Source organism: Phanerochaete carnosa, assembly GCF_000300595.1.
Source record: "Phanerochaete carnosa HHB-10118-sp unplaced genomic scaffold PHACAscaffold_4, whole genome shotgun sequence".
In the NCBI taxonomy this organism is placed as follows: Eukaryota; Fungi; Basidiomycota; class Agaricomycetes; order Polyporales; family Phanerochaetaceae; genus Phanerochaete; species Phanerochaete carnosa.
Genome location: NW_006767631.1, coordinates 279,315 through 305,064, shown reverse-complemented (window position 1 = coordinate 305,064; position 25,750 = coordinate 279,315). Strand labels below are relative to the sequence as shown.

The 25,750-nt window shown below is 53.0% G+C and overlaps 7 protein-coding genes across 7 annotated transcripts; 2 read left to right on the top strand and 5 right to left on the bottom strand.

Moving 5' to 3' along the window:
• Positions 1 to 1,833: 1,833 nt before the first annotated feature.
• Positions 1,834 to 3,017, top strand: PHACADRAFT_207584 (uncharacterized protein; the record flags this gene model as incomplete). Its single annotated transcript, XM_007394102.1, has 7 exons — positions 1,834 to 1,866; positions 1,919 to 2,013; positions 2,066 to 2,269; positions 2,454 to 2,466; positions 2,523 to 2,555; positions 2,623 to 2,869; positions 2,935 to 3,017. The coding sequence occupies 7 exons, from the start codon at positions 1,834 to 1,836 to the stop codon at positions 3,015 to 3,017; spliced, it is 708 nt and encodes a 235-aa protein (XP_007394164.1).
• Positions 3,018 to 11,629: 8,612 nt separating this feature from the next.
• Positions 11,630 to 12,109, bottom strand: PHACADRAFT_253367 (uncharacterized protein). The gene has a single exon (XM_007394101.1). It carries the CDS (start codon positions 11,951 to 11,953, stop codon positions 11,690 to 11,692), a length of 264 nt encoding a protein of 87 aa, XP_007394163.1. The 5' UTR covers positions 11,954 to 12,109; the 3' UTR covers positions 11,630 to 11,689.
• Positions 12,110 to 13,746: 1,637 nt separating this feature from the next.
• Positions 13,747 to 14,982, bottom strand: PHACADRAFT_183041 (uncharacterized protein). The gene is made up of 4 exons (XM_007394100.1): positions 14,727 to 14,982; positions 14,353 to 14,587; positions 14,070 to 14,298; positions 13,747 to 14,017 (listed from the first exon to the last, which is right to left on the bottom strand). Exons 1-4 carry the CDS (start codon positions 14,763 to 14,765, stop codon positions 13,879 to 13,881), a joined length of 642 nt encoding a protein of 213 aa, XP_007394162.1. The 5' UTR covers positions 14,766 to 14,982; the 3' UTR covers positions 13,747 to 13,878.
• A 674-nt stretch (positions 14,983 to 15,656) lies between these two features.
• PHACADRAFT_183040 (uncharacterized protein) lies at positions 15,657 to 17,972 on the bottom strand. Its single transcript, XM_007394099.1, has 4 exons — positions 17,434 to 17,972; positions 17,079 to 17,376; positions 16,056 to 16,868; positions 15,657 to 16,005 (listed from the first exon to the last, which is right to left on the bottom strand). The coding sequence occupies exons 1-3, from the start codon at positions 17,659 to 17,661 to the stop codon at positions 16,246 to 16,248; spliced, it is 1,149 nt and encodes a 382-aa protein (XP_007394161.1). The 5' UTR covers positions 17,662 to 17,972; the 3' UTR covers positions 15,657 to 16,005; positions 16,056 to 16,245.
• A 2,003-nt stretch (positions 17,973 to 19,975) lies between these two features.
• On the top strand, positions 19,976 to 21,014 carry PHACADRAFT_253365 (uncharacterized protein). The gene is made up of 4 exons (XM_007394098.1): positions 19,976 to 20,021; positions 20,087 to 20,212; positions 20,271 to 20,771; positions 20,837 to 21,014. Exons 1-4 carry the CDS (start codon positions 19,983 to 19,985, stop codon positions 20,885 to 20,887), a joined length of 717 nt encoding a protein of 238 aa, XP_007394160.1. The 5' UTR covers positions 19,976 to 19,982; the 3' UTR covers positions 20,888 to 21,014.
• A 2,028-nt stretch (positions 21,015 to 23,042) lies between these two features.
• On the bottom strand, positions 23,043 to 23,465 carry PHACADRAFT_159885 (uncharacterized protein; the record flags this gene model as incomplete). Its single annotated transcript, XM_007394097.1, has 1 exon — positions 23,043 to 23,465. One exon carries the CDS (start codon positions 23,463 to 23,465, stop codon positions 23,043 to 23,045), a length of 423 nt encoding a protein of 140 aa, XP_007394159.1.
• Positions 23,466 to 23,865: 400 nt separating this feature from the next.
• On the bottom strand, positions 23,866 to 24,464 carry PHACADRAFT_253363 (uncharacterized protein). Its single transcript, XM_007394096.1, has 3 exons — positions 24,376 to 24,464; positions 24,127 to 24,346; positions 23,866 to 24,077 (listed from the first exon to the last, which is right to left on the bottom strand). The coding sequence occupies exons 1-3, from the start codon at positions 24,447 to 24,449 to the stop codon at positions 23,907 to 23,909; spliced, it is 465 nt and encodes a 154-aa protein (XP_007394158.1). The 5' UTR covers positions 24,450 to 24,464; the 3' UTR covers positions 23,866 to 23,906.
• Between the last annotated feature and the right edge of the window lie 1,286 nt (positions 24,465 to 25,750).

The following is a 25,750-nucleotide window of genomic DNA, read 5'->3' as shown; positions in this document are numbered from 1 at the left end:
GAATGCGTCCAGCCATGGATGCCTACGAAGGCGTTGGAACCAGGGTGCTGCAAACCGCAGCCACACATCACGTTAAGATATGATGATGTTCCCCGTGGGATCAAGCCTGTGAGTATGTATGCTCCATTAAGCTGCACCTGTTTCTCTCAAAGAACCCTGTACATTTCGCGGCTGCTCGCATAGCCTGGAAACACATAAAATGAAACTACGATGCATGCCTTGTCCGAATCCCCAGACAATAGGCGGATGCGACGGCCAACAGAAGATGGTGCCAGCGAGCGACAGGGACGAATGACCCACCGTCGCGATCTATCACTCGCGGCAGATGGATAGCACTGCAGCGATACGAGGCCATCGACTATATCCGCGACGAAGTTTCCGGGAGCGTTAAAACTTAATGGGGATAGCTTGCATAACTTGAAGGATATCGCACGAAGGGGCCGTTCCGAGTCGGCGTCCGGCAACGCTGCCTCGCTTAGAGCCATAGAACTGTGGCACCTCCCCACGCATCTGTCCATCTCATCATTAGGAAGGCCAGGAGTCTAAGAAGCACGGATTCCATCGCCAGGAAGCCTGGATTTGCTCCACCGTACGTGTACTCCACCGGACGTCGCTGAATGATAATCAGGGTACCACGATGCGACTTGCATCCATCACAGGCGTTGATTGACATTTGTACCCCGAATGTCTCGCCCTGCATCAGAAGAGCTTTGTCTGCTTGCCTTCGAGTTCACATGGGGCGGAACAATAGGCCGGTGAGACTCAACTTCCCCCTCGAGCTGATGTGCGTGACGATGGCATGGTCCATGGAGTGGCCCGATAGGCTGACCGTGATGTACGAATGCACACTGGGTCCCGGCGACACCGATGAGGGTTTGATAATGCCGAGGAAGGGCAGCGCCTGAAGCATGTTGACAGTGGCGGGCAGGCTCGTGTAGCCATACGGGGAGGCGTTTGTATCGACTAAACGCAGGCTTCGACTCAGAGCATGTCGCACGACGAATAGCAGCCGTTCAATGATAGCTGGTGCGCGGCGTTCTTGCTGCGGACTGATCCCAGAGGATGCGATATAAATAACATGTAAGTGAGGGTGCCGTTGGATCTGTACCGACTAACCTTGCACCGACCAACCCATCAGTGGACTCGGACGTTCTCAGCACACTACAGACAAAATGGCTCAGTCAAGCGAAGGTTTACAGCAGGAGCTTAGAGAAGCGTACGAGCTCACTCTCCCTAGAGTGCGCATATAATGACACTGACGCAAATCGTATGCTTTTAGCCTGACAACAAATTATATAGCAAACTCAGTGCTATGTATACTGGGACATCCTAAACCCTCAGTGGCACCAGGCTGACAAAATGTTTCGCAGGCCTTGTAGTCTACGAATACCTTATAACATTCAATCAAGAAATTGCGGTGGGATGGAGACGGAAGTGTTCGCTGACCTCGGTGCTATTGATCACCACTCGGTGGATCATGCTTCTCGGCCCGATTCTGGGGGCCATACCCTCGGCGCAAGCATGGTGTGAGTTCACTGATGCTGAAGGACAGGATGATCTCACAGCACTGCTCCACAGGTGTACGCTCTGTTCTGTCACAGTAGAACTTTCCCTCACAGGTCGCCACATGCGCCACAAGGTGCGGACCAGGAAACATAGTGGGCATACTTGTGTACTTGACGGGCACAGTTCAGATCTCATGTGAGTACAAGAATACTTACTGCTGAATCACAGGGAATTAGACTGGTCTTCTGTGCAGTGTTCTCTGCCCTGCGTATGTATGCCCTCTGGCAAGGATCACAGACAAAATATGTCTTTCTTGCCGTTATACTCATGCTCGGAGTAGCCCCGATTGGAACGAATATTGTGTGTTATTATTTAACAATTTATGCAGTCATCTATACTGATTTGAATTTAGTTCCAATTGGTGCATGTAGCAGTCGTATACATAAACACTCCGCAGCTCATTGGATGCTTCGATGTCACCGACATCTCGCCGAAGCTGATCACTGAGTATGTACAAGCTTGTTACCCTCCTCGATTTCATGCTGACTTCGTTTCTTAGGCGTGAGTTAGCCTTGCTCAAATTTTTACTTTTAGTCACCTTGTACACGCACTGTGTAGTGCTCTATCTCACAAGATGCAGCTCGATCGCCGTCGATATCATCGTCCTCGTGCTGACGTGGATCAAATCATTCAAGCAATTCAAGGACATGCGCCGTCTTGAGCTCGGATTCTCTATTTCGGCTGTGCTGCTCCGGGACGGCAAGTATATCTTTCTGTTTTATATGCAACACGAGGTACTAACCCACACAACACTCTTCTAGGTACCCTTTATTTTCTGTAAGCTACTAGAAATTTCCAACCTTTCCAGTTACTCTGCCTAACATATAAATGCTCAGTGTTCTTCTAGCTATGAATATTTGGGATCTTCTCACATACACTCGTAGCAGTTTTGCCGAGCTGGTTAGTGCCGGAACACACTGATCTCTCGTATAGCTCTGATTCTTCGTCTACTACAGGGCAACTATTCGAACCCTTTCATCAGATTTGTGGTAAATACCCCATGGCCCGGGGTTAGGACGACGGAGGTGTCCACTGACCAAGTATTCTTACTTATAGCCCCCATTACTGATACAACGCTTCATCCTCAATCTCCGTCAGCCCAATCACACCGCCAATGACAGCAGTTCGGATACACATCACTTATCTCACCTCAGCTTCCGGGTGTCTTCAGACTTCCTCGGGAATATTGGCGCGCCTCTGGACCACAGCCAATCAGAGCAAGTTGAAGGCAGTGATAACAACAACAGCCGTGCAGAAGAAGAGCCACGGAACGAATCTGAAGAGGTTTCCGTACACCTGTCAGGTCCGTCGTTTGCATGTCGGGACCAGTCAACGGAGCCAATACCGCTCTAACGTTACAATCCGCAGAGCGTGCAAGTGACGAGAACATCATAGGGCAAATTGCTTACTCGCACGGAATAGTGGCTGGACCTTCTACGTCCACCCATTAGGCAAGTATCTCAGCTCTTTGCTTCGCCGCGGTAGCTTGACTTATGCTCATTCAAACAGAGTCTGACACTCTGCCAAGCAATGACTATGCGACAGTCGATAGCTAGTACCGATTATTGGGCTGCCCGATGCCAGCGTCGAAGAGGACAGACGTTTCTTTATTTATCGCGCCATGGTTTGCACATGTACCAGCTGCTTTAACCTCTCTCTCTCTCTCTCTCTCTCTCTCTCTCTCTCTCTCTCTCTCTCTCTGTATTCCGCCAAGAGTGAAATCAATTATCTATTGCTGTCAATAATACGTCGGCGCATCTCACTGAATAAATCTCTGATCGATGTCCACTCAGCCGTAGCACTGGTACAACACTCGCTCCGAACAAGCGCACTGACCCTACCCTTTGTGCAGCCTTGTAGAGCCCTAGACATATGCGAGCGTGAATGGATCATTCAAGAGCGAAATCGAGGGGGAAGGCAGCCTACAGACACCCCCGACACGCTGTCCCTATCTTTCTCGAGCGAATACCTGATCGTAATAGCCCTTGTGCAGATAATAAGAGCACTATCGCAAAACTGAGGTCGGAAACTGAAGAACAAGCAGATACCTTGCACTTGGGAGCTACGCGGTCGAGATGAGCTGGACCTGCAGAAGATCACTGGCATATCGGCAGAGCGAGGCCCAGAATGTTTTACGGAGCTCGGGCAACGACCGGGCGGTCCGGGCTTGTCGTGGTGGCGGTAAATGAAAGGTCTGGAATCAGGATGTGCGGGATAATGTGGGCGAAGAAGTAGATCTCTGGGGCATCCGGGTCTCTCTGCGGCGAGTACCAGAGAATTGGAAGAGTAAGCGAGTGGAGGTGTCACCAGTATCGGCAGAAAAAGAGATAGTCGGTGATGGGGCTTAGGTGGTCTCCATCGCTGCGTCGGGTATGACCTATAGCCGAGCTTTAGTGAGTGGCGGTCATCCTCGTGAATTTCGGCAATATGCAATTTGCCTTCAAGTTCTGGCAGTTGTCTGATGGGGTCGGCACGCACGCCGGTGATTCAGCTGGAGTGCCAAACAGAGCGAAGACATAGACCTGTTCGTACTTCGCTAGTATTCCTCGTCTATCGTCTAAAGACTACAGGTCCGTGTCGGCTGCCAAGATCCCAAACGGTAGAAATTTGCCTCGCTTGGGGCTACGAGGACATGTACGCTTCGCCTGAGTGAAGTTGGGGTTGGTCAATAATGTGGTGGGTTCAGGCCTTCGGCGAGTTGACCTTGCTGCAGATGGTGCGGTGCTCATAGCGCTGGAGGAAGATGACCTCATGCATGTTCCTGTGCAAGGATGAGTAGATCCTGATTCGGGTCGACATGTCCAAAGATCCGATCGAGTAGCTCGGTGGGCTGATGTCTGGACGAGCGCTGCGACTTGGCGACGTTGACAAAGAACCCGGCGACGCTAAGCGGGCGCGGCAAAGGCACATACTCGTCGTGAGTCGGCTTGTACGGGTATCTGCAAGGTGTGGTGGAAATGGGGTGAGGAGTCTGAGCAGAGCGTTGAGCTCCATGTTTGGGCCCATGAGGCCATACGAGTAGACGTTCACATCGAGCGTCGAGCGACGGCCCCGCCCGCCGCAGCTGGCAACTCGCCCGTTGCGGAGCAGTGGCAGGTGGCTCATTCATATGTTAGGAAGGTATTCTTTGAGGCTTCGTGTGTATTTATTTGTGGGCCCAGCCTCTGCGTGGGGTCAGCAACGGAGCATGAATGTCTAGCGTAAGAAGTAGCGCACCTGCCGAGCCCTCGTCCTCGGGAATATTCACATCCACGTCTCTGTCTCTCTGCTCAGCCGTTTTCCTTTAGCTCCTATGACGTCGCCTGTGATTACTCAGGGAACCCCTCGACGCTGCCTTCTGCGTCCTGCCATGACAATCATCCGTCGGCTGCCGTCGCTAACAACAAGGTGTGGCCCGGGCGCTCACTCATGCCGAGCGTCGTCCCGTATCGCAGACTCGTGGTGTTTGTACCACCAGCGAGTAGTGTAGAGCAGCAAGGGCCTTGGCGTGTCCGATGTTTGCGAGCACGCACATGCGCTCTGCTGACTCTTGGGCCTGCACCGCGAAATCAGAATAAGTGGGGTGTATAATATCACAAAAACGAGGGCTACAAATGTCTTCGCCTCCCATGTTTTCCTTCAATGCGTCCAGCGCCGGCACCACTACCGGACGATTACTGAGCACTCGAACGCTTGAGCGTCGCGTAGCGCAAAGTTGACGGCGTCTTCCTACCTGGCCCTCGGCGTCGCCTAATGCGCTCTCTATTGGTAGAGTAAGACGTGGATAATTTCGGTGGTTATTACAAGGCAATGGTCTTGCCCGTCCTAAATGTTGCGTTCCTGCGGCGCGGCACTAGGTGCCTTGCAAGGCGCCGGCGGGCATCATAGAGCGTCGTTGGAGCACAATAACTACAGGAGCCACGAGTTTGACGTGGCACAGAGCTATCGTAGTGGCGGAGATCAACATGCAAGAGCGGAAGTCACGAAGGTCGTGGTTGGAAAGGAACAAGCGGCAAACGCCACAAAGGTTGTGCACGCTCCCCTCGGATTATCCCTGATTCTCTGGGTTTTTACCGCCCATCCTTTCGCGCGCGCGGCGCATAGCCTCTGCAAGGATGCCAACATCACGGGAAAAAACCGTATCTGGTCGACCTCCGTCGTACACTCCGCCCTGTGGCGATGCCGACATTTCCGCGGGCGAGCGAAAGCATATGAGGTTGAAAAAGCAAAGGATCATTTGACGCGCAATGTACGAACAAGCTATGGATATTGAGTATTGAAATTGAAACTTTAAACCTGTATTCGGTCGGGGCACGCATGCCTGGCCATCTCGCCCAATGTTTGATCACGGTACTGTAATATCTCTCTCTCTGTCGTTCCGACATTTGGAGGTGATGCTGACATCTTTCAACGCAGTGTACAACCCTCTGCTCGCAATTCGTCATCCTTGATGCAATATCTCCTGTATGCGATACCACCTAGTGACGTTCGACCCAAGTAAACAATTAGAAATCGCGAAGTTAGTAGAATGAACATACGCGCATGAGACATCAGCTCATTCTCTCACTATAGAACACCTAGGAGCATTGCAGTCATTCCTGTTTTCTGTCAAATTTTAGTGCATGCGCGCTCGTCGCTATCTGTTGGTAACGTCTCAACTTTCAAGCGTCGGCGCCCAGCTGTTTATAAGCCTATCCTCTGTATCTCCTGCATCAGTGTATGCGCCAGGGATCAAATCGACGACATATTCCTCGTACGCATCACACCGCTCCTGTTCTCAGCAGGCCAGTTAGGTGGCGGGTCTTATGTTGTCGTTCTAGGCCGAGAGGTATTTGCTATCGACATCGAGAAGCAAGGAAATCATCTGGAGGACGATACGCAAGAGCGGCTCGGCACAGTTGTGCCTTAACCTAGAGCCTCACAATTTTGCAACTGAGACAATTGTCTCTGTGCTCGATACCTCGGCTTTGAGCCCTCCTGCCATATTCGTCTCAGCCCTCTTTGTTCAACTTTCATCCTCAAGGATACTCAAGCTTGCGTCTCAGCCTCTCCGCTCAACCCTTAGGCCTCAGCCCCCAGTCCCTTTAACGCCGCCTACGGTCATCCAGAGAACTCCTCTATGCCGCCTTGGGCAGCTTCTCCGTGTCATACCATGCCCATTCCATTTGTCTACCGTCTTCGCTGATGGTGAGATGTGATTCTGCTACACGCAAAGTGCCGCTTCGAATCGCAGAAGTATGCTTTTTCGTCCGTCGGCGAGCGATGTTGCGTGGCAAGAGCGCGGACATCTTGATGCCTGTGAGCACGCGCACTCACAAGGCATTGGCGAGAACAATAAGGTGTCGTTTGAGTATAAGGGCTAAGTCGTTTGTAAGTGCGGCTGTCGTCAAGGCTGACCGGCCGTTTGCGTCGGATGGACGCTGAAGTGCTTGGCTCTAGAGGCGGCCGCAACCGCTAGGCGCCTTGCAAGGCCTTGGCGGGTGTCGCAGAGCGTCATTACAGCATAAGAGTTATATTGTCCTCAAGATCAAGTGCGGCGGGCCATTTGCGTCGGCGAATGGGCGTACGCCCGGGCAGGACATGGGAAGTCGGCGGGGCGATGAGAGACAGCGCGGGCGCAGAGCACCAGTGAAGAAGCGGCTGCACCCTGTGTAGAATCATCGTCGTGTTCAACAACGGCGAGGGTCGATATGCAAGAGGTCGTGGCTGGAAAGCACGCAGCAAACGCCACAAAGTCCGCGCTTATAGGTCTGATCACGTGCGTCATTATGCGCGCTTTCGCGCCCGCGTCGCATTGCCGCCGTCTTGCCGGACTTCTCAGGCCTCAGCCTGCATATCAAACCCCTGCAATGTACCAATAATAATAATAAAAATCTCAATGGTATTTCGCGTTTCTCGTGACAGCTCGCGGCCAGCTTCCAGTTTCTGGTAATACTGCATTTCCACGAATTGCGCTAATCGAAAAATACAAGTTTAGGGAATGCCCGCCAGCATAGGCAGAGAGAAGAGTTGCTGCGGCCCCAGGGCTTGTCCGCGACAGCCAGCCAGGAATTTGACTAAGCAACCGAGCAAGGGTCTTATTGGCGGCCGCAGAGGAAGAGATGGTCGACAACGGACTCAGAATCCTCAGATAGTCCTCGCTACAGCATACAACATAGCTACCTGCCTGTAGAGTCACAGTAAAACGTTAGTCATTGTCGCAATCTCTGCAGTACGTGACTAACCTCCAGGCTCGGACAGTTATTTAGCATGCTCGATGGGTGCCAACGATGAGCTTCGGTTGGGCCAAAGACACCGCTTGTGATTCGGCGAGCGTACGGTGGCCATTCTAAACAGAGCAAACATCAGATACCATTCCTGCTTCACGAGCACCCCCGGCCCGTAGTCTGCAGACTTTAGACCTTAGATCTGCGGCGGGCGTCGGGATGCTGCATCACCATATCTCAGCGGTTGCTCAACTAAGACTCGGAAGACGCGTTTGTTGTATGCGCAAAAGATCGATTGGCAACGAGGCGATTGCAGGCCCCGGGCTAGCTGGCTTCGTGGCGGATGATGCGGTACTCGAGGTGCCGAAGAAATGTAACGATGACAGCGCGCCTGCACAGAGGCGTAATCGTAGACAAGCACGTTCCGCCTTGACTTGACACGCCCGACGATCGCGCTGGGCAGCTCGGTAGTCTGGCACACGAGGTAACGGGCGCTTGGACTTGATGGCGCTGATGAAGGACTCGACGGAACCCAGTCGTCGGAGATAGGGCTTGATTGGCATCTGCTGAGACGTGTCGGAAGCGAGATAAAAAGTTCGGGGGGCGTGTTGAGCTTGATAAACAGGTCCATGCAGTCGTGTGTGCATCGAGGCATCCGCCTCGGTAGAACGTAGAGGCCTGCGTCATGCTACTACACGTGGCGGTGGCAGCCTGTTCGTTGCGAAATGATCGTTTCCGCAACGCAACATGGTTGTCCAGGCAGATCGAATTCGTAGAGCGTCCGTCGTGCATGCGTTTACAGGTTCTGCCTCTGAATGATATCAGTATCGAAGCGTACATGTATCTGAGTGATACGCGCACCAGCTCCACTTCTCTTGTCCCCACACGATCCTCCACTTCGAACTCCTCAGTCGTCGCCCGCACCCAACCCTAGAACCCGCTTGTAGACCACCTCAAACTGCCTCTTGAACAAAGCGTAGTTGGCAAGACTAGGGCACGTCGAGTGTCTTTTCTTCGTGAAATGCGTGGAGATAGCTTGTCATGATAGATACTTGATCCCTGTGTGGACTAGAGAGGCGCTGCCGTGAAATGAAGCACGTAACCCGCGAGGGTGAGAAATGAGCGCGCGCCCCGCATCGGCGAGCTGCATGGCTGAGACAAACAGCACACCAGCTTGTCACGAAACTGCAGGAGACCATTGAGTTCTCAACCGAGAAGGTCGAACCCCTCGGGTAACGGTCATGCAAGCCTGCCATGATGACTGGGCTGACTGAGACTGGACTCGGGACGCGAGCATCGGTGCGGGTAGTGAAGAGCTTGCTACAACGTCTAAGCCTGTCTGCGGCGCGCAGTTGGAGATTCAGCAGGGCGAGGGAACAAAGGTGCCGCTAGCGTCCGCCGAGAGAGGTAGTCGGCAATAGCACTCAGATTGGCCGTACCGTGGGACATAACTTCCCATAAAGGTTCTGGTAAAAGTTATTCTCATTGTCACAAATCCCAACGGCGTGCAACTTACCTTCAGATCCAAACAGCCGTTCAGCATAGTCTGTAAGCGCCGGTGACGAGGTTGCGCCAAGGACATGGAAGATGATCCAGCGAGTGTGGGATAGCCATCCTGCACGAAGCAAAGAACGGGCATTGTTCGTGCTTCGCCAGTGTTCCAGAGCTATCATCTGTGGGTTCTGATCTTGTAGTGGCTGTCAACGTTCTGCGCGGCCATATCGCCATCTTCCGTAGTCGCCCCAAGGCTTCGAAGACGCGTACATTGCACGCGAGGAATCGAGTAACAACGAGGTCGCCCCAGAGCCTGACACAGCTTCGTCTTGCCGCAGATGGCGCCGCGTTGGAAGTGGCGAGGGAATACATTGATATGGGAGCGCCCTGTCGTGAACGAATAGATCCTTGTTCGGGTCGACATGGCTGAAGACCGCGTCGGGCGCCTCAGTGAACTGGCGCAGGAGGTGACGGGAACTGAAACGATGATGCTGATGAGGGAATTCGGCAATGCTGGGGTGCGGCGTCGGGGGAACAGCCTTCACTGACATCCGCCGAGACACGTGGGGGGGGGGCGAGATGTTGAGCTTGGGTAGCGCAATAAGCGCGACAGACGGATCCGTGTGGCTGACGCGTTCATTTCAACGGACAAAAGTCTTTAAGGGAGCAGCTTGCACATTGCAGAGCAGTCGCAAAGCATCATACTCATGCGAGCAGACTGGAGTCGTCCGATTCTCGCCACGCGCGCTTTCACGCACCACATCTCTAGTCAATGTCAATTATGAAGCATATACGCGTCTGAAGGGTACGCACACCTTCTAGACCCATCCTTTCGAAAGCTACTCGTGCCGTAGTTCCCGTCTCTCCACTCTGACCTGGTGTCCCTCTGACAGAGCTTGTTGTGGACGCCGCCAGTGTGGTCGGTGGGACGCAGCTTTGCCTGCTCTTCACGCCGTGGCCCTATATAGCGGCAGCAAGGAGCCTTGTAGCGCTTTGTTGAGCATCGCTAAGCGGCATTGACGCAAGAAAATTGTTGTACCTATGGGTGTGACGGCTGTCAAAGTTATATAGTCCTTCGTTTCGGGCTAAGAGGTCAGAGCGGAGCATGAGGCGTCCGTTCGTACGACGCGAAGAGGAGGGGAAAGCGCATGAGAGATTCCGGAACTTAGAGAGAGAGGCTCTGAGCCGGGTGACATAGAATCACCGATGGGCCTGGCGGAGGTCCTCAACGGTGGTGGTGGCTACGAAAGGAGCAGCCCACAAGCGCTACCAAGCCCGCGCTTATAGGCATGGAAACCCTAACCTCGGACTCTCAGCCTGCACGAATATCGTGCAACGCGGGACGACCTGCACCATAGCTCGGCTCGTGAACGGGCCTCTTACATTATGAAAGGAGCAAACAACTTCTCTTATAGCAGCGGCCGGATGACGGACGAACCTTGATAAGACGCAGAAAGTTGAATTGGCCAGTGTCCAGTGCGAAAGGAGCAACCTGTAAGCGCCACAAAAATCGCGTCCTGTTTGGGCGCTAACGACCTAGGACCTCGCCGCCGTCTCTTTCACTAGGTGATAGGTGCAGTTTTTTTGCTTGCATAACTAGCCAAAAGCTGGGCGAACAAGAACCTGTGTTTAACCGGTTTTCATTCAAGAAAATTTGGAGACAAACCTTCCTTTTCCGCTAGTTTTGTCGCGTTTCAGCCTCTTTTGGCCGGTTTTGCACCAATTTGCGCACTAATTTACCCCAATGTACAACCGGGGAACAATTGGTTCTTGTTTTCCCAATTTTGGCCGGGTTTCTTCAAGAAAAAAACCGTGCTTACCACCCTGTGTTTGCTCCTCCTCGACCTCTCGGCACTTGATGCACCTTCAAGCTTCAAGGTCTCTAGGGAATCATGCACTAGGTCGTAATGCCTTCAGAGACCTGGTGGTGGCCGGCGCCTCGTGCCTTCCGAGTCAAACCTTCCTCAACTCTTATTTTCAACGCTGTAAAACGTTCAACGCCAATGCGTTCATCATGGCGCTGCGCAGACACTATCTCTCTCTTCATCTGAACCAAATTATTCCCCCGCGGCTCTACGAGCAGCAATGCTCGCCACGGGCTCGAGTTTAGGCCGCAAGAGTTTCGTCCGTTGGACATCAGAGCGTTGGTCCGGGTTACACCACCGTACTAACGTAGAGCGGTACGATAAGACGCCAGTGTATTATGCCTGATGCCAAATAACATATGTAATTCCCGAAGGGAATTAGATAGTAGCTGTGAGAGCAGAATGGACGAGTGAATATAGGCGAAAGCTGTAGAATATAGCAAAGAAAAATAATGACCGCCTTCGTTATCCGTGGTAGCGATCGCTTGACCTGCGTAAAAGGCTCTCAATGAGCCGTTCTGTGGCGTAGCAAAAATGAATACACACCTAACCGTCGGTCCTCAGATATCCGGATACCTCTCAACATGTCGCTTCACTTGAGGAAGCAGACAAGCTGATATCATCTTGCTCATTTGCGCACTCGGCGATTTGCAATATCAAAGCGACAACCAGTTCATGCCGGCCCGTGGAAGACAGTCGTTTCTCTCGGATGACACCTTCTTCGAGCTGATCCTCTGGCTTATCTGCTGCATCCGAGTGGCCATCATCGCCGTCATCTTGCACTTGCTCTGATTGGCAGTGGTCCAGAGGCTCTCCAATGTTCCCCATAAAGTTGGAGGACATTTGGAAGCTTATGGAGGAGTGGGGAGAATGTCGCGTGTCCGAACCGCTTTCATCAGCGGTACCAAGCTGGCGAAGATTAAGCATGAAGCGCTGCAAAAGCAAAGGGGGCTGTTATAGATAATGCTACCAATCAGTAAGTATTCCCGAAATACGTGGGGTGGTTACCATTGACCGGAGAAAGATTTCTACGATGGTATCCTGTAGGTACAAAATTGGAGCGCTCAGAATCTACGTGCAGTCGACTACTTACTACATAGACGCCACTTGAGTAGTCTAGAAGCTGCAGCACATTGACGGCAAGAAGAGCACTAAGGGGATTGCGCATTGGGTGATACTAAATCCGATTTCAAGACTCATTCAAGCTTACCCGAAATACAGTGTGCCTAGACCAGCATAGCATGAGTCGCATTGTGTGCAAGAGAAGGAACGTGGTATCCGTACCGTCTCGAAGTAACACAGCCAATATGGGGGACTCAAGCTTAGGTTGCCGCATCCATCGGGACTGCTGGAACGACTTGACCCACGTCAGCGCGAGGACGATGGCGTCGGCGGCAATCACGCTGCATCTCGTGAGGAAGAGCACTGCATGCACGTATGTCAGAATGTAAGTGCCAGCTCGAGCGTGGCAGACCTACTCCTAAGCGAAGTAGTTAGTATACATCGGTCCGGGAGCAGTGCCACTGGTCATTAATTGGCTACGCACTCTTTTTTCAGTTTCGGTGCGACATTGGGGACGTACACGCAGGCGCTGGAGTTAACGAGCGGCGTAAGGCTCTCATATGCAATCGTGTTATGTGCCCAGCCAAACTAAACGGGAATTAGCACTGACTGCTGCTCGATTTATGAGGGTACAGCGCACGATATTTGTTCCAATCGGGATTGCCCCGAGTGTGAGTATAATGGCAGGATAAACATACTTCAGCCTTGACCCTTGCCAGAGCGCGTATACACGCAGAGCTGGGATCACTACGAATAATCCAAGATCAGTTGTTTTCGAATAACATAAATACAGGTAAACACACGTGAAATAAGGGCAGTGGTTGCGAAGTACACCAGTGTACTCGACACGTAGAGTGGCTTGCAGCTTGTGACGGATGCGGGAGCTTGTTAGGGAGGATTCTGCGAGGGGACAGGATGTACATCTAGAGGATGGTATCGTGAGATATATCCATTCTCAGGCAGCATAAAGACTTACACCCAGCTAGTCCCACAGGTATAACAAACAAAATTGAGCTCAGCAGCATCAGCCACCGAACGCTCAGCAAGAGTAGTGAAGTGGCTGTGAATCTCTTCCTCCATACCACCTCGATTTCTTGGTCTAGCGTTATAATAAACTCATAAGTCACGAGGCCTCGAAATAGTATTGGTAAGCCTGCTTATTTTGGAGCTCGGAAACCTGCTGCATACACATTACCGAATATGCCACATAGTTGTCTGTGAAACTGAATCCATGTGAAAGTGGTGAGCTGCAGAATGAGGATCTACCAGAAAAAGAGGGCCCGTACAATTCCCGGAGTTCTTGGTTCAGGCCGTCGTTTGATTGTCCCATGTTGCCTGCGGTGAGAAGGTGATCAAGTGGAGAGGTAGACTGGTGTACAAGACTTATGAACTGCAGCCTATATATTCCGCTGTATAGTCCACAGCAGGAACACAGCTTTTATAGGTCTATTCACCGCTGCTGGTAGTAGGGAGCACCGGATGAAATGTGTCACTTCAAGTGAAACTTACGACATGTGTTCACTTGCCCGCTTGGATGAGCGGTAGCAAGGACGAAGGCCTTGTTCGGCCATACGGGTAGCGCAGGTAGACATAATTTTTTTTCAAGTCCACAGTTTCCGAGCGACCACCTGCCAGGGATGTGACTCAGTTGAGGCGGGCCCTTATATCAGTCCCATGGTATCCGTTATTGTGGTGCACCAGCGTGTTCACCAATCTGATTTCCGGTTGTCAGTGATTACGGTCTTGATATCTAGTGACGATCCTATGTGAACGGTGGATAAAGTGCAGTTGCCGGAGCGGGTCATGATAGTTCGGTCCCGATGGTCCCTGTCTCTCCCATCTCGCCTGTTCGAATTCATTCAGTCTCATCATCGCTCTCAAACGGAAGAGGACTCACCAACTGAGATGTCCATCTCCGAAGCGGGCATGCACTTCAGCATCTCCGGGGCTTTCCCATCTGTGTCCGGAGGACGTTGGTGGGATGTAGTAGGCTGCCCATGCGACCGCCCGCAATTCGCACGCGGTCACTGAGTCCCACAAGAAATTTTTGGAGTAGAGCTCGATGATTGCAGGCGCGTCACAAGCGTAGCACGCGCGATGTAGGTGCGTCGCGAAGAGCATGAGATCTAACGTTGTAATTATCGCTGTGCACAGCTCCCGTGAGCGAAGACGAGACTCACCGGCAGGGGTTCCAGCCCGAGCGGCGAGGTTGATGACTCTTGTGAACGCAACACTGGTCATCACAAACTCGATACCAAACCGATGAAACTGTTTTCGACAGATAGTCAGCTCCGAGGTCCCCCGGAGAGACTTTATCAGGTCAAGAATGATCTCGTGGCCATGGTGTGAATGCACTATGGCGCTTGGAAGTCGTAGAACCTGAACATTTGAGGCAGACGCCTGAGCTAACGCGCGCTAGCGAACCCAGCAAGTCATCGATATTTCCTCTCTGATGATCGAAAAATCAACGGACTGATGATATCGCTATAGTAAGCGGCTGAGTGCATGACAGAATATGATATTATGCATGCAGCAGCACTACACGACAGCTTACTTGGAAGGCGATGAACATCGTTACACGAATCTTCAACATCTTTGACGATACCACTCAGAATCGGCACAGTAAGCCAGTCTAGTTGGGTTGGGCTGAGCGTCTTGAAGTCTCCGTTGTGCACGGCCTACCGTAGAACTGCATCATAGGTAACGACAACCGTCTGAAACGTCTCAGGCACATGGAAGCTGTACGTGCGATTTCGATTCCTATTTTATTTTTGGCATCTGTCTGGTGAAAAAGCGAATAGTTAATACCTGTAAGAGCGTAAGTAAGTCGTGTACAAAAATAAGGACAAGGTACGTACAGACCTGGGAGCGGGGCAAGCCGTGCATACCCCAATATCCGAAGAGAGGGTAGATATCAGAAACAAAAACCACACAAGCCGATCAAGAGCGTTGGCGTGGGCGCTTTCGAGCGAAACGCACCAATCGCGCCGCCAAACACGGTCAAGGCGGCGCCGACAAAGGAGACATTGGAGAAAGCCTAGAGAGAGAGAGACGTCAGCATGGAGAAATACGGAGCGATTCTGCGCGACTCAGAACGTAAACGGACACAGAGACGGCGCCAAACCCACCGCTTCGAATGTTGATGGCAAGGATAACGATAGACCCAGCCAATACGCTGAGCCGAAAGATGATCCAGAAAATGCCGAGGGCCTTTCCCTTGTCTTTCTAAGGTGAGAAACTCATCACGATGGACCCCTGGGGACCAGAGGGGCGCTGACGCGGATACGAGGACGACGCGGATGCTCTTGTGCCCGCGGGCTGCATGGTCGAAGTAAACGACCGACGGCTTATGTTAACGAACGTGCAGGAGCACGCCAAGATGCTGACCGTGGAATCCCGGAACTTCATACGCGGTTTCCACGCAGGCAACAATGGCAAGAGCCTGCGGTGACGGTCACACTGAGGCTGAGGGCCAAAAGTTTGGCACAGGAGGCCAAGGACGCAGCGGTATTCAGGCCGGTCTATTCCGGGCACCGGAGAACTGCGGATAGGGCGCGGATGGGGATATGGTCGGCGTGCGTCAGCGTTCGCGGAGCAAGAGGTTCAAAATATCGGTGACCGGGCTCAGGTAGTCTTTGCTGCGGCATTCAGCATAGCCCTGTAGTCAGGCCCTAGCAACGCGTCAGTTACTGCGTCAAAATACAGCAGCTTACGACTCGCCCTGAGACCAGGCAGTCATTGTGCATAGCCAACGTGCGCGTCATCACGACGAGGGCTTGGTCACGTCAAATGCGTGCTTCGTCGATGATGGAAGCCGTCCGTCGTTCCGGAAGCTGTCGCGGTCTCAGTACAAGAACGGCAGCATGTATGCAAGTTGACGTACGACTGTAGGCTTGCTTTGATCATCGCCACCATCTCGTTTGTTCCTTGGAGCAAACATCGCGTTGCTGTTCATCTCGATATGATCCAAGCTCCGATGTTGCAACACGGTCGACAAGACCCGCGGTGTACGAGAGACAGGCCAGCGGCTGTTAGGTCAAATGAACGAGAGTAAGGTAGCCATCCCGGACCATTCAAACACTAGGAACCGCCCGCGCCTGAATCCATGGTCCGAACATCCCAGACGGCGGCATCTCCTGTGCGGTCATACTCCTATTCGAGACTTCAAGAACGCGCAGATCCCGCCGGAGAGACAGATCGACGACTGTCCGGAGCTTCAACGAGTGGGGCTTGCGCTTTTGTGCGAGCACATGCGCGCCGTCGTATTCCGCCGGCACTTTGTGCGCCGCGTCGTCTGCAGCGAGCGTGAGTGCATCCTGCTTGGAGTCGTCTAGAACTCTGGAGATGTATTCGTCGCGTGCGAGAAATAGTTTGACAATGAGGTGGTTCGAGGGTCCGGACCAGCTGGCTTCGTGGCGGATGACGCGGTGCTCAGAAGCGCAATCATGTCCACGCGTCTGCACGGAAGCATAGTCGTAGGCAAGTATGTCGCGCTTCGATCCGACATACCCGACGATCGCATTGGGCAATTCGGTGGTCTGGTACATGAGGTGGCGGGTGCTTAGACCGGATGCCGCTGAGGAGGCGCATCGTCGGAATTGTGACTTTAATTGATATCCGCTGAAACGCATCGGGAGCGATATGAGGGGTTCGAGGAGCGTGTTGAGCGCGGCAAGCTCGTCCGTGAGGTCGTACGCTAAGATTTTCGTTTCGACGGAGCGTGGAGTCTTTATGCGCGACTACTGTGCTGGAGAGTGGCAGATTGATTGCCGCAGAGCAGCGGCATGGCCAAACAGTTATCGAGGCGGACTGGAATCGTTCGACTTCCGCCATGCATGTATTTATGAGTGCCGCCTCTAGATAATATCAATATCGGAGCGCATATACGTCTCAACAACACGCGTACCTGCCAATAATTTATCCTTCAGGATTACTCGTACCCGCGTTTCCATCTCTCCACTATGCTCCAAGTTCCTCAAGTTCCGCCCCTTCCCAGCCCTGCGACCCGTCGCGGATCGCTTCGAATCACATTCCCGAACCAGGCCTGGCCCGATCTCTTTACAGATTGTTCTCTCGATGGAGCCCCCGCGTATGCAGGGTCCCGTCGCATCGACGTAGTGTAGCTCGTCCCCCAGTGTGTCGTGCGTGCTCCACGACGGCGCAGCCGTGTCACTCTCGCGAATTGGCACCTCGAGCTGCTCTGACTGCACAACGTAATAGAGGTCAGATTCACATACTCATGACAAGAGGAACATCTGTACATCTTTGGCGTCCGTGTACGTCTCCACGCCCCATGTGAACTCCGCTGCCTTGTTATGACGATAAGCGTGACCGTTCGCGTCGTGCAGCGCAGAGTTGAAGTCTCCCTCGACTTGGTCTTCCACATCACTCGCTCCGTTGCTATACTGACAGAACCGGACCTGGATATTGTCGGTGTTGTTGGTGGAACGATTGTGTCTCTCGCTCCTGATGGCACGGTGGCGAGGCATCTTGCAACGTCATGAAGAGTATCACCGAACAATTTGTGCGCGATATGAATGCTGGAAAAACGAGCGTGGCGGCTTCTGGAATTATCCAATCACGCATTTCATGTTAAGAGACGTCAAAGCGAGGTGGAAGAAGTCTGGCCATGCAACGCGCGCGAACGAGCAAGGTGCAGAATAAACGAATGAGACTGGGATTTGGCCAGGTGAGAGATACTCTAGCTCGGGTGCGCCGAGAGGTCGTCGGGCTTCGCCGCGGCGGCGGCGTTCGACATGCTGATGCAGGTTGATGAGAGTAGCGGTCTGCAGTGGTTGGGATAGGGGCGGCTTGCACGACGCGACGCGAGTTTATCTTATCTTAATCTTATCTCGGAGTTTAAATTACTCGGCTTTTACCACCCGTACTCCGCTTTCGCGTCGTGAGGGGTCCCTCAGTTTTCAATTCCGTTGCCTCGTTGTTTTGAGTACAAGAATGCAGCGGCCAGCTGAGAATTTGTCACGTCAAACGCTTATAGTAAATCACGTGAATTCGTGAATTATGCGGTTGTATCCGAGCGCCACAAAGCGAGCGTTTGTGATCCCCCATTTCTTTTTGCTCGTCTTCGCCACTTGACTGCCGTACTACATCATGATCCATGATGCGGTGTCGCTTTAAAAATTGATAAACCTGTGGTTGTATACTCAATATTTATGCACTCACTAATTTCAACTTTCTGGCTGTTTCATGTGATTATATCTGTCTCAGAGATGCCATGAGTTCGCTATGGGTTGTGCATGTAATTGTTTGCAACATCATTGCAAAACAAGCTGGCTAGAGAAAATATGAAGGCTGGAAATTTTGTATGCGAGCCCAGATCTGGGCCGAATCACCGCAGCAGGATTGTCACCATGGACAACCTTGTGTTCTCACGCCGACGCACGCAACGCACGCGACCTATTTGCTCCCTGATTGTATTGTTTGTGAGGACTACCAATTCTCCACGAAGTCGGCTCGCTAAATTTTGACTAGCACGTTTAAAGTGCAGGCTGCGCCTGATAAATGATACCCACATATGCGCCCGCTCCCCGCCGAGGTCCCCAAACTGAGGTACGACGCGGTAAGGGACTCGCAGCACGCACGGCCGCCGAAGGCTGTCTGTGAGGTCTCTACTGTGATCGCGTCTCAGTACGGCTGCGCACTTGCGGCCGTAGCTTGTCTACCCGCGAGCCTAAGCTGCCAGTGGAACGCCACATAGCGGACACGCTCGCCGGCGGTGCCTTATACGAGAATTTGGACTCATGAATGTCGGAAGCTCTTACTGAAATGCAGCTCCGGCGACTCAACACGAGTGTTGCTATACACCTCGAGTGCGCTCAGTTTCCATCTGGGCAATGTTTGCGGTGACAGGGCGTGTACCTGGAGGTGCATGACAGATTCGCGTTGCCGTGACCTAAAGTACTGTCTTTCAGCTTACAAAAGTTCCGAAAATGAAACGCGAGTCAATTATCGGTACTATCTCGCAGCGAGAGCAGCTGTGCTTCCTTCGACGCGTTATAGAAGGTACAAGATTTTATAATCACGTCGCTCTGCACTGAGTTCTTCACGCGCGCATGGATATTGTGCGCACGCCGGCCATCTCGTGCGATTACTTTAGCAGACGACTTAGAGTCCTTTAATTCCCTTCGTATATGTAGGAAGCTCTGAGGATTTTGTTGTCAAGCTTGTCTCCCTCTACAAGCTGGTTGGCGGCGAATGATGACAGCGTTGAGTTGCCAGCGTGGCGGTGTGCCAGTGCGTGTCACACGGGGCGCGTTTATCAATGATGGGATCAACTGATGCCCGCACCCCCGCACCTATTTGGCCCACGCGGCGGCGCAACTCGTTGTATACGACTTTATCCTCTCGAGATATTTCAAGCCCGGTCTCGCACTGCCTTCCGGTATTTGTCAGAACAGACGTCCTCATCAGCAAAGCTGCTCACCCGAAGACGACGTGTCTAGTGCCAAAATTACCAAATCTGGTACTCTCAGCTACGGTTGTCTGTCGGCGCAGTAGGGATGCATGTGCCGAACTCTGCACAACGACAATGAGGACGTGTTCATACCACGCACAAATTCCGACGATCGCGCAGGTGCTGGTAATCCGGATGGCGTGATTGGCTTGTTCATGTCAAAAAGCGTCTTCTCATTGACTCACCAATTCAATGGTCCCAGCAACGTTGATTTGCCTTGATGCGCTGCTGCGCGAACTACGAATCCTGCTCTATAAAGACAGTGCTTGCCGATGACGCTCGCAACACGACGATCCTGCACTCATCAGCCACCGCCCACACACAGTAAAGCACCACATGGCTCAAGCCGAACAAATCACGTTCTATACTCACGCTGTACGTCTGTCTGGAGAGACTGGTCCACCTACTTCAAAAAGCGTCTGACACACAGCCATATGTAGATCTCTCTCTATTGCCAAACTGTACACATCGCTCTCGAAGAGGCAAAGGCAGAGTACACCTTGTACTATGTCGACTTGAAAGACAAGCCTGCGTTTTTCGTTAACAAAGTCAACCCGGTCGGCAAGGTCAGTTATCATTCATCAATCTCCTGTTATGCTCATGGATTGATATATAATTGTCCAGGTTCCTGCTCTCACCTATGGCGGCCCCAAGGTCAGCCCGGAACAGCCCTCCCCGGAGTCCGCCAAGCTCAGGGAGTCCCGTGTCATTCTTGAATTCCTTGCCGATGTCTTCCCGGACTCCGGCCTTCTGCCGCAGGATCCTGTACTCCGCGCGAGAGCCCGCCTTTTCATCGCCGTCTTCGATGCACAGGTCTTCGACGCCTTCAAAGCATACTTCTGGATGAATGAGCCCGTCACCAAGCTCCTCGATGCTCTTGACGCGCTTCAGAAGCTTCTCCCCGCCACAGGATTTGTTGCCGGCGAGAAGTGTGGCATCGCCGACATAGCAGTCGCGCCACTCTTGTCAACTATGGTCGCGCTGCTCGAGAACGATTTGGGCGTTTATCCCGTCGGCGATGGCAGGAATACTCTCGAGGTCCTGCGCGGCGAGAAATTCGCTCGCTTTAGCACGTATATCGACGACCTCCAAGCTCAGCCAAGCTTCAAGGCTGTTTGGAACAAGGTGCGGCGTGTTTGATTTGGTCGTAGGCTCGAACCTGATGGCTAAATTGCTTTCTATCTAAATAGGACGCACAAGTTGCCTCTGGGAAGAGCAATACCCGTTTTCAGCGCAAGTGAATCAGCTTCTGTCGTGAAGTCTGTGAAATTCTTTACTACTGCTCTCATGCGAAGCACAAATGGGATAGATCACAAGAGAGGAGATTTGTACACAATTGCGCAAAATGCATGTATGGTCAGCAACAACTAACAATTCTCATGCAAGGATAGAAAAATGGTCGCCTAGCAATATCTGGTAGGTCTGTCTCTGCCGTCCCCACAGTTTCCGCGTCCTTTACGGAGCCGAGGTGAATGCATAGATGACTTGGCAAGGTATTCGGGATTGCTGCCGTATAGAGCTTCCGGATTCTCCGACAAATGCAGAAGTCGAGCCTGAACCACGTAGACAGCATTCACGAGGACAGCCTGGACAGGTGTTTGGAACTAATCGTACTGGATCTGCATTTTGCGCTCCGCGAATCCTACTTGGCTCTCGACAGTCGTCAAGCTCGCAGTGTTGCGCGATAAAAGCACGGGTGTGCCCGATGTTTGCGATCACGCATGTGCATACTCTCTGGCCTGCACCACGAACTCAGAATGTACTAGGTGCATGATATCACACGAACGGCGGAATTTTTCAGTGCGGATGGTAGGATAACGGTCTCGCTCGTCTCGGGATATCGCGTTCGTGCGCGGCGGCTGCTAGACATCTTGCGATATTCCAACGAGCATGACAAAGCGTTATTGGAGCATGATGGTTAAAGAAGCCATGAACGTGGAGATCGTCAAGGCCGGCCGGCCATTTGCGTCTGAGTCAGATGGGCGTGATATGCCAGAGCGTGGTGTGGGAAGTCGGCGTGGTGACGCGAGATGACAGAGATGCAGCGCACAAAAAAGAGAGGTCTGGAAAAGAAGAGGCTACCACCTGTGCGTATCGAGCTGTATTGTGGTCCGCAGAGACAGAGGTCAATATACAGGAGTGGTTGTAAAGGACAAGCGGCAAACGCCACAACTACCGCGCTTATGGGCTGCTCACGTGAGTAACCACAGCCTCTCGCACGGACTCTGCTTCACGTTCTGACAGGTGGCCTAATGCGAGCAATACCCCGGCTACGCGTGCTATTGTCTCAGGCATCAGCTTCTGGCCGGGCGACAGCGTCGAGCACGAACAACGACCAGGACAAGACGGCCTCGAGGTAAACGAGTATCTTTCCTTTGTTCATCCCGTAAGGTTGACGTCCTCTACGAACAATGATGATACGAATTCGTAGCGGCGACTGCGCCAGCTTAGAACTCCGATTTTTGCAAATGCAAGAAAAAAAGAGTTGCTGAGGCCCCAGGATCTGTCTGCGATAGGCAGCCAGAGACGAAACGAACAAGCAAGGGTCCCGTTGGCGCCCGCAGAGGAGGAGATTCTGTATCGCCATGTTTATGTAGTTACCTCTCGACCAAGCCTCCGACGACACGTTCATCGCGTGTAAGAGAGATAGACCGACAATGAGGTGGTTCCAGGGGCCGGACCAGGTGGCTTCGCTGCAGATGGCGCGGTACCCGAAGTGCCGAGGAAATGAAATCATGTCGATGCCCATGCACGGAAGCGCAAATGTAAAAGCAAGCGTATCGGTACTTTGATTCGACACGTCTGACGATCACGTTGGGCAGCTCGCTGACCCGGTACATGAAATGGCGGGGGCTTAGATACGATGACACTGATGATGAAGGGCTCAACGAGGGCCGAGGACGCGCATCGTCAGAGATGTAGCTTTATCGGGATCTGCCGGGACGTGTCGGAAGCGAGATAAGGAGTCCGAGGAGCGTGTTGAGCTCGATAAACAGATCCGTGTAACTGTATATCGAGACGTCCGACTCTGCCGAACGTAGAGTCTTGGGTCATGCTACTACACACGGCAGTGGCAGCTTGCTTGTCGCGAAATGGTCGCCTCCGCAAAGCGGCATGGCTGTCCAGGCAGACTGAATTCGTGAAACTTTCACCATGCATGCGTATATCAGCTCTGTCTCCAGATAATATCAGGATCAGAGAGTGCATGTAGCTGAGTAATACGCGCACCTAGTCCACTCCTCTTGTCCTCCCACACTGTCCTCCGCCTCACAATCTTCAGACGTCGCCCGTGCCCAACTCTATAGCCCGTGTCGCTCGTCTACCGCCTCGATACCTCTAGAATCAGGCCTGGTTCAACCCCATGGCGGAGCACCGTGTACTGTTTCGACCAGCCTGCTAATTAGCGCCCGATGTTGTACGATTGCGATGGCTGCAAGTGCAGTGGTCTTCCAGGCTATCTAGCCATCCGTTTTGGGGTGAAAATGTCAGAGGAGTCCGCACAACGTGGGAGGGCAGAGTGCAAGGCGTTCGAGTGAGACTGGCCGGCGGCGCTGGAGGGAGTTGGGGGCTCGAAAGCATCGAGTCGTTATCAGGATTGGCGGCGGCGGCGATAAGTGAATCGACGGTGGTGGCAGCCGGGGAAAGAGGAGCCTCAAGAGCGCTTAAGACACTCAGTCTTGTCGGTGCATCTGCGTGGAAGCACTTTGACTCGAAACGCTCGACGATCACGTTGGGCAACGCGGTGGTCTGGCACAGAGAAGCGAGTGTTTTGAACTTGCTGATGCTGATGAAAGACTCGACGAGGCTGAGGAGACGCATCGTTGGGGTGCAGCTTTTGTTGGTATCTGATGGGACGCGTCAGGAGGGGTTCGAGGAGCGAGTTGAGCGCGGCCATCTCGTCCATGAAGTCGCACGTCGGGACGTTCGCTTTGACAGAGGCAGCTTGATTGCCACAAAGCGATCGCATAGCAAACTAGTCATCGAAGCAGACTGGGATCGTTAAGCTTCTGCCGTGCATGTGTTTGGGAAATTTGCCTCTAAACCGTATCAATTACAGAGCGCGGATGCGCTTGAGTAATGCGCGTGAGTAATGCGCGCACCTGATGAACCCTTCTTTTTAGAATTATTTATATCCGCGTTTCCGACCCTAGGCCTAACCTCCGCTCTCCGCCTCAAGCTCCTCAAATGTCGCCGCGCCAGCCCTATAGAACTCCCCTGCTCGCAAGCCCCTTCAATGCCCTCTCCCAAACCAGACCAGGCCTAGCTTTTTCGCGGGTCTCCCTCGACACAGCGCTTCCGCGCGTGCGTGGTGTTCGACATATGTACGGGTCGACGACGATGGGTGGATGAGCAACCTGCAGACGCGCCCGGGCTCCGCAGAGGTTGCGCGCTTAGGAACCCTAACCCCCGGACACCCAGACGCCTAAGAGCCTGAAATGGGTGTCAGCCTGAGAATTCAGCTCGATTTGTGGCTACTCACGGTATAAACGGACGTAGAGACAGCTCTGGGCCCCCTGATGCGGATGTTGACAGTAGGAGACAAGACAGAGTCGATGACAGCGCAGAGCTGGCAGGACATAGGACACCTGCGTGAACAAGACAAACGAAAGATACCCGAAAGACTCTTCCTAATGAAAATGTGATCCCTAGGTGGCAGGCAGAAGCATTGCTGTCCGTGGAAACGAGGGGCGAACGGGTCCCTTGTGTCCGGAAGCCGCGTAGCTGAGACAGGAGCGGGAGACTTGCCCCCACGAATCCGCAGGAGGACACTAAGGTCTCGATCGAGGACGCCGAAAGGCTCATCCGGAGCTCCCCTGGCGAACAACGATCAGGCAGGCTCACAGTGGCGACTGTGCCAATTGGGAGTGGGGAATAGGGCAGCTACGACGTCCAGGCATGTCTGCGGTGTGAGCCAGAAGTCGGGCAGGGTGGGCGAACAAAGATGCCACCGGCGTCCGCGGAGGAAGAGATGGTCGGCAACGGCGCTCAGGTGGTTTCCGCTGCGGAGTGGAGCATGGCTTACCGTGAAGTTCTAGTGAAACATGAGTCTCATCGTTGCGAATCCAACAGTGTGCAACTTACCACCCGGGCGACTGCTCAGCGGCCCATAGGCGCCGGAGATGAGACTCTGGCTGCGCCAAAGACATGCAAGGTAATCCAGCAAGTGTGGGGCGGTCGTCCTAAACGGAGTAAAGAACAAGAACCTTTCGTGCATTGTGAGTGTTCTCCAGCCATCGTCTGGGTGCTCTGGATCTGTAGCGGCTGTCTACGTTCCGCACGGCCATGTCTCTTCCGTAGTCGCCCCTCGCCCGAGACGAAGACATATACACTCGACGCGAGGGTTTCGATGACGATTAAGGCTTTGTCAGAGTATGAGACTGCTTTGTCCGGCCACAGATGACGCCGCGCTCTACGTAGCGACGGGATACAGCCGCATCCGTGCATTGATATCGAAACGACCGTAGGCGAATAGGTCCTGCTTCGAGTTTACATGGCCGAAGACCGCGCCAGTGAACTGGTGTAGGAAGTGGCGGAACTGCGACCTGAAAGTGTTGATGAGGAGTTCGGTAACACCGGGGTGCGGCATTTACTGACATACGCTGAGACATGTCGGAAGCGAAATATTGACTTATATAGCGCGGTGAGCGCTCCGGACGAGTTCGTGCGGTCGTGCACTGAGCCGCTCGTTTTGACGGCTGGCAGAGTGTTCGAGGGGGCAGCTTGCGCGTTGCAAAGCGGGCGCAAAGCAGCATGCTCATGCAAGTAAATTGGAGTCGTCCACTGACACTTCTCGTTATGCGTGAATTCATGAACTACCTCTCTGATCAACGTCAACGACACGACATGTACGCATCTGACAGTTATGCGCACCTTCTAAGCTCTCGTTACTGAAAGTTACTGGTACCGCAGTTCCCATCTCTTGGCTCTGCCTTCGGTGTTAAGTTCCTCAAGCGCCGTCCATACCCAACTCCAGAACCCGTCCCTTCTCGTGTTACCGCGGCCTGCTTCTCTGCACCAGGCTCCGTTCATCAGTCGTCTCAATTTACGACGCTTTCACAAGTGTAGGCTTTGTTTTTGCATCGTAGTAGTGTAGGCAACGCTCT